Source organism: Empidonax traillii, unplaced genomic scaffold, assembly GCF_003031625.1.
Source record: "Empidonax traillii isolate 1590-97213 ecotype Southwest subspecies unplaced genomic scaffold, ASM303162v1 scaffold1649:size159791, whole genome shotgun sequence".
NCBI lineage: Eukaryota > Metazoa > Chordata > Aves > Passeriformes > Tyrannidae > Empidonax > Empidonax traillii.
Window position 1 is genome coordinate 156,048 of NW_020956842.1, and position 3,744 is coordinate 159,791.

General features: G+C 52.2%; 1 protein-coding gene across 1 annotated transcript; it reads left to right on the top strand.

Moving 5' to 3' along the window:
• Positions 1-292: 292 nt before the first annotated feature.
• On the top strand, positions 293-2,215 carry LOC114070657 (importin subunit beta-1-like; the record flags this gene model as incomplete). The annotated part of the gene is made up of 2 exons (XM_027908186.1): positions 293-559; positions 2,015-2,215. Coding segments are annotated over exons 1-2 (468 nt in total), but the record flags the coding sequence as incomplete, so codon positions are not given.
• Positions 2,216-3,744: the final 1,529 nt, after the last annotated feature.

Here is a 3,744-nt window from a genome sequence, read left to right on the forward strand (position 1 = left end):
CCCTTTGAAACACCCCAAAAGCAGCAGCTGGTTCCTTCAGAGTCCCCTCTGGGGCCTTTGCCTCAAGGGGCAGAGAATCCCTCCCTGCCAGGCTCGGTTCCCACCCGGAAAAATCCGTGCCCTGGGCTGAGGAGGGGTTTATTTAAAGGGATACTGAGGGCAGGCAGGAGCAGGGAAGGTGACAGCTATAAAAAATCCCAACCAGCAGAGGCGCTTCCCAGAGGTCCCGGTGAGGAGCTTAAGGCCCCTAATCCCGGGATAGAGCCGGGGCCGGAGCTCTGGCGGCTCCTGGATGGTGTTCCCGGGGGCTCCCCGGGCCGGGTGGGTTCTCCCCCGGCGTGGGGGCTCGGGGGCTGACCCTGCTCTGTGTCCCCAGCCGACCTTCCTGGTGGAACTGTCCAGAGTGCTGGCAAACCCAGGCAACAGCCAAGTGGCTCGAGTGGCCGCGGGGCTGCAGATCAAGAACTCCCTGACGTCCAAGGATCCCGACATCAAGGCGCAGTACCAGCAGAGATGGCTCGCCATCGACGCCAACGCCCGCAGGGAGGTCAAGAACTACGTGAGTGATGGGGTTCTGGGGGGTTCTCTGGCTGTGCAGTGTCTTTTCCATCGTTTTCCCATCGTTTTTCCACCTGCAGAGGCTCCCGGTGGCTGGAGCAGCAGCGGTGTCTGCGCTGGCTCGGGTGGTGCTCCTGGAAGGGTGTTTATTCCATACAGGAATTGGGGTGAAATCAGGACAAGGCTCTTCCTCCAGAGGGTGTTTGGGCGCTGGAATTCCCTGTGAGAGCTCAGGGAGGGTTTGGACAGCGCTCTCAGGGACAGGGTGGGATTTTGGGGTGTCCTGGGCAGGGCCAGGGGTTGGATGGGTGATCCTCGGGGGGCCCTCCCAGCCCAGGAGATTCTGGGACTCTGAGAGGAAAAGGGGTGATGGTTTTAAATTGCAGAATTGATTTGGATGAGATGGAAGGAAGGAGTTTTTCCAATGAGGATGCTGAAACACTGGCACGGGTTGGCCAGAGAAGCTGCCCCTGGATCCCTGGAAGTGTCCAAGGCCGAGTTGGACGGGGCTTGGAGCAACCTGGGCTACTGGAAGGTGTCCCTGCCCATGGCAGGGGGTGGGAGTGGGTGAATTTTGAGGTCTCCCATCTAAACCATTCCATGGCTCCTTTCCCACTGCAGAAGAAAACCTCCTTAGGGAAGGTTTTTCCTCCTTTTCCAAGGAACAGCTTCCTGAGGTGTTTTACAATCAATCCCCATCACCATCTTGGAAGCACAGTCTGTGCCTGACCACAGAGGCCTAAGAAGTTAAAAAGACTTTTAGGAGCAGAATATGGTAAAAAATTCCAAGTCCCAAATAGGAAATTAGATGCTTAAATTGTGGGGGGTTTGCCTGAGGACCCCCTGAGCTCTTTGGGGCTTGAAGTTCAGGTCTTGCAGTGGCAGAAGTGGTGGCTCAGTGGGTTTTTTTTGGCTGATGGGAGGAAAATGATGCTTGGATGTGAGCAGTGTGATCCCCTTGTTTTTTTAAAGAGAGATTTGTTGAAGAATACCCAAAAAACCCACTCTAATTGATTGCAATATGAAAGAAAATCACTCATCTGGATGATTCTGTAGATTATTTTGGCATAAAAACAATTGGTGTTTTGGGCAGGGATTTAACCCCCAATTTATGTTTCATGAATTTGCTCTGTAGTAATTTTAGTAATAATAACAACAACAACGACAATTTCCCTTTATAAATTTTAACTAATAATAATGATAATTTTGCCCTGTAGTGATTTTAAAATAATAATGTGGTGGTGATGATAACAATTTCTGCTTTGCAGTGATTTCTCTGTCCGGGTGGGGAGGGACTTTTGGAGCCCTTGCTGTGCCGTGGCACAGGGGCCGTTCCCAGAGCTAAAGGATGTGTTGGAATCTCAGCTGGGAATGTTCATCCCCAGCCTCCCTTCCCCGTGCTCGCTGCAGGGAGCAGGAATCCGGGACCCTGAACCCTTTCCCTGCCCCGTTTCAGGTGCTGCAGACCCTGGGAACGGAGACGTACCGGCCCAGCTCCGCCTCCCAGTGCGTGGCTGGGATCGCCTGCGCAGAGATCCCCATGAACCAGTGGCCAGAGCTCATCCCCCAGCTGGTGGCCAACGTCACCAACCAGCACAGCACGGAGCACATGAAAGAGTCCACGCTGGAGGCCATCGGCTACATCTGCCAGGACATCGTGAGTGCATTTCTGGTGCTCGGGGGAGGGTTTTGCTCCCAGGGTCTCCCCAGAACCTCCTTCTCCTCCTTTCTCCCTCCTGTGGTTGGGGTTGGAGCTGGATTTCAGGAAAGGTTCTTTCCCCAGAGGATGGTTGGACACTGAAACTCCCCAGGGTTTGGTCACAGCCCCAAGAGCTCAGGGAACGTTTGGACAATACTCTGAGGGACAGAGTGGGATTTTGGGATGTCCTGTGCCAAGGCCAGGGTTTGGGCTGGATGATCCTCATGGATCCATTCCAGCTCAGGGTATTCCATGATTCTCTGACTTGGCAGTCCTGGAGGGCTTTCCCAACCTTAAGCATCCCACGACTCCATCTCCAGGAGCTGTGGCTGGGGCTTCCCTGTGCTGCTTGTCCCTAATCCTGCTGGCAGAACTGTGGGAGTGAGCCCAGGGCCGGTGCCTGGAAGGCCTGACCTGCTTTCCCAGCCCAAATCCAGGCCGTGTTTCCTGAAGGGAAGGTTTAAAGTCCCCGTGTCCCTGCGGTCACACAAGGCTGGGGGGAGAACTCCGGCTCAGCATCCAAATGTTGGGTAAAACAGGGATAAAAAACAGGGACCAGTGTTTTGTGCCTTTCTGGTTTGGCAGAACCTGACCCTTCATGTTGGTGGGGGAGCCCCTTTGTTGTTGATTCAGGAATTTTTGAGGCAGGGGCAGGAGTGTTGAGCTCTTGGAGGCACCTCCTGCCAAACCTCTGGAAGGTTTCTCCAGGGTTTGCAGAACCTGGTGGGAAAACTGCGCTGGAAAATGGGATTTGCAGCTGCTCTTTTGGTGCCACTGAACGTCCTGGAGAACGTGTGTCCCTACTGGAATCTCTCTGGAGTGGGGCAGGAGGGGAAATGTTGTGCTTGGGGTTTTTGTTTGGCTTCGAGGGGTTGGTTCACTGGGGAGAGAAGTGAAATGAGAGGGGAAATCTGGTTGTGACGAGTCCCTGCGACTCTGGAGGGCCTGTTCCTTGGGTTTTTTTGGGTGGAATGGATCACTAACCTCCAGATTTTTGGGTTCCCTGCCTTGCTGTTTGGGTATTTTCCACCTTCAATTTATTTTACAAGATCCCTCCCCTTTAAAGTTTTATAGTTTTGTGACGGTAGTTTGGGAATCTTAAATTTTTCAGCTGGATAAATAAATTCTGATGTAGCAATTCATCCAGCTCCTTGTGGGTCCTGCAGACTTAATTTTGCCACAGAGAAAAATGAATCTTTGGTGTGTGTTCACAGCTTTATTCTTTAAGCCTTGAGTGTTTAACAGTGATTTAACAGTTCCCTGCCCTTGCTGCTGCTCCAGGCAGTGTGTTATGTGCTCTTATGTCTTAAAAAATATTGGCAAATTTACCAGTAAAAGTAGAGCTCTGCCCAGTCCATAAATTAGTTGGAAATCAGTTGGTTTTTAACATTCTGGGTGAGTGAAGTCAAGTCCTGGAGCTTGTTGGCTCGTGTTTGATACAGTGGGATTTATTTGGTGTTTATGACTTGGATTTGTGGGAGTTTTTG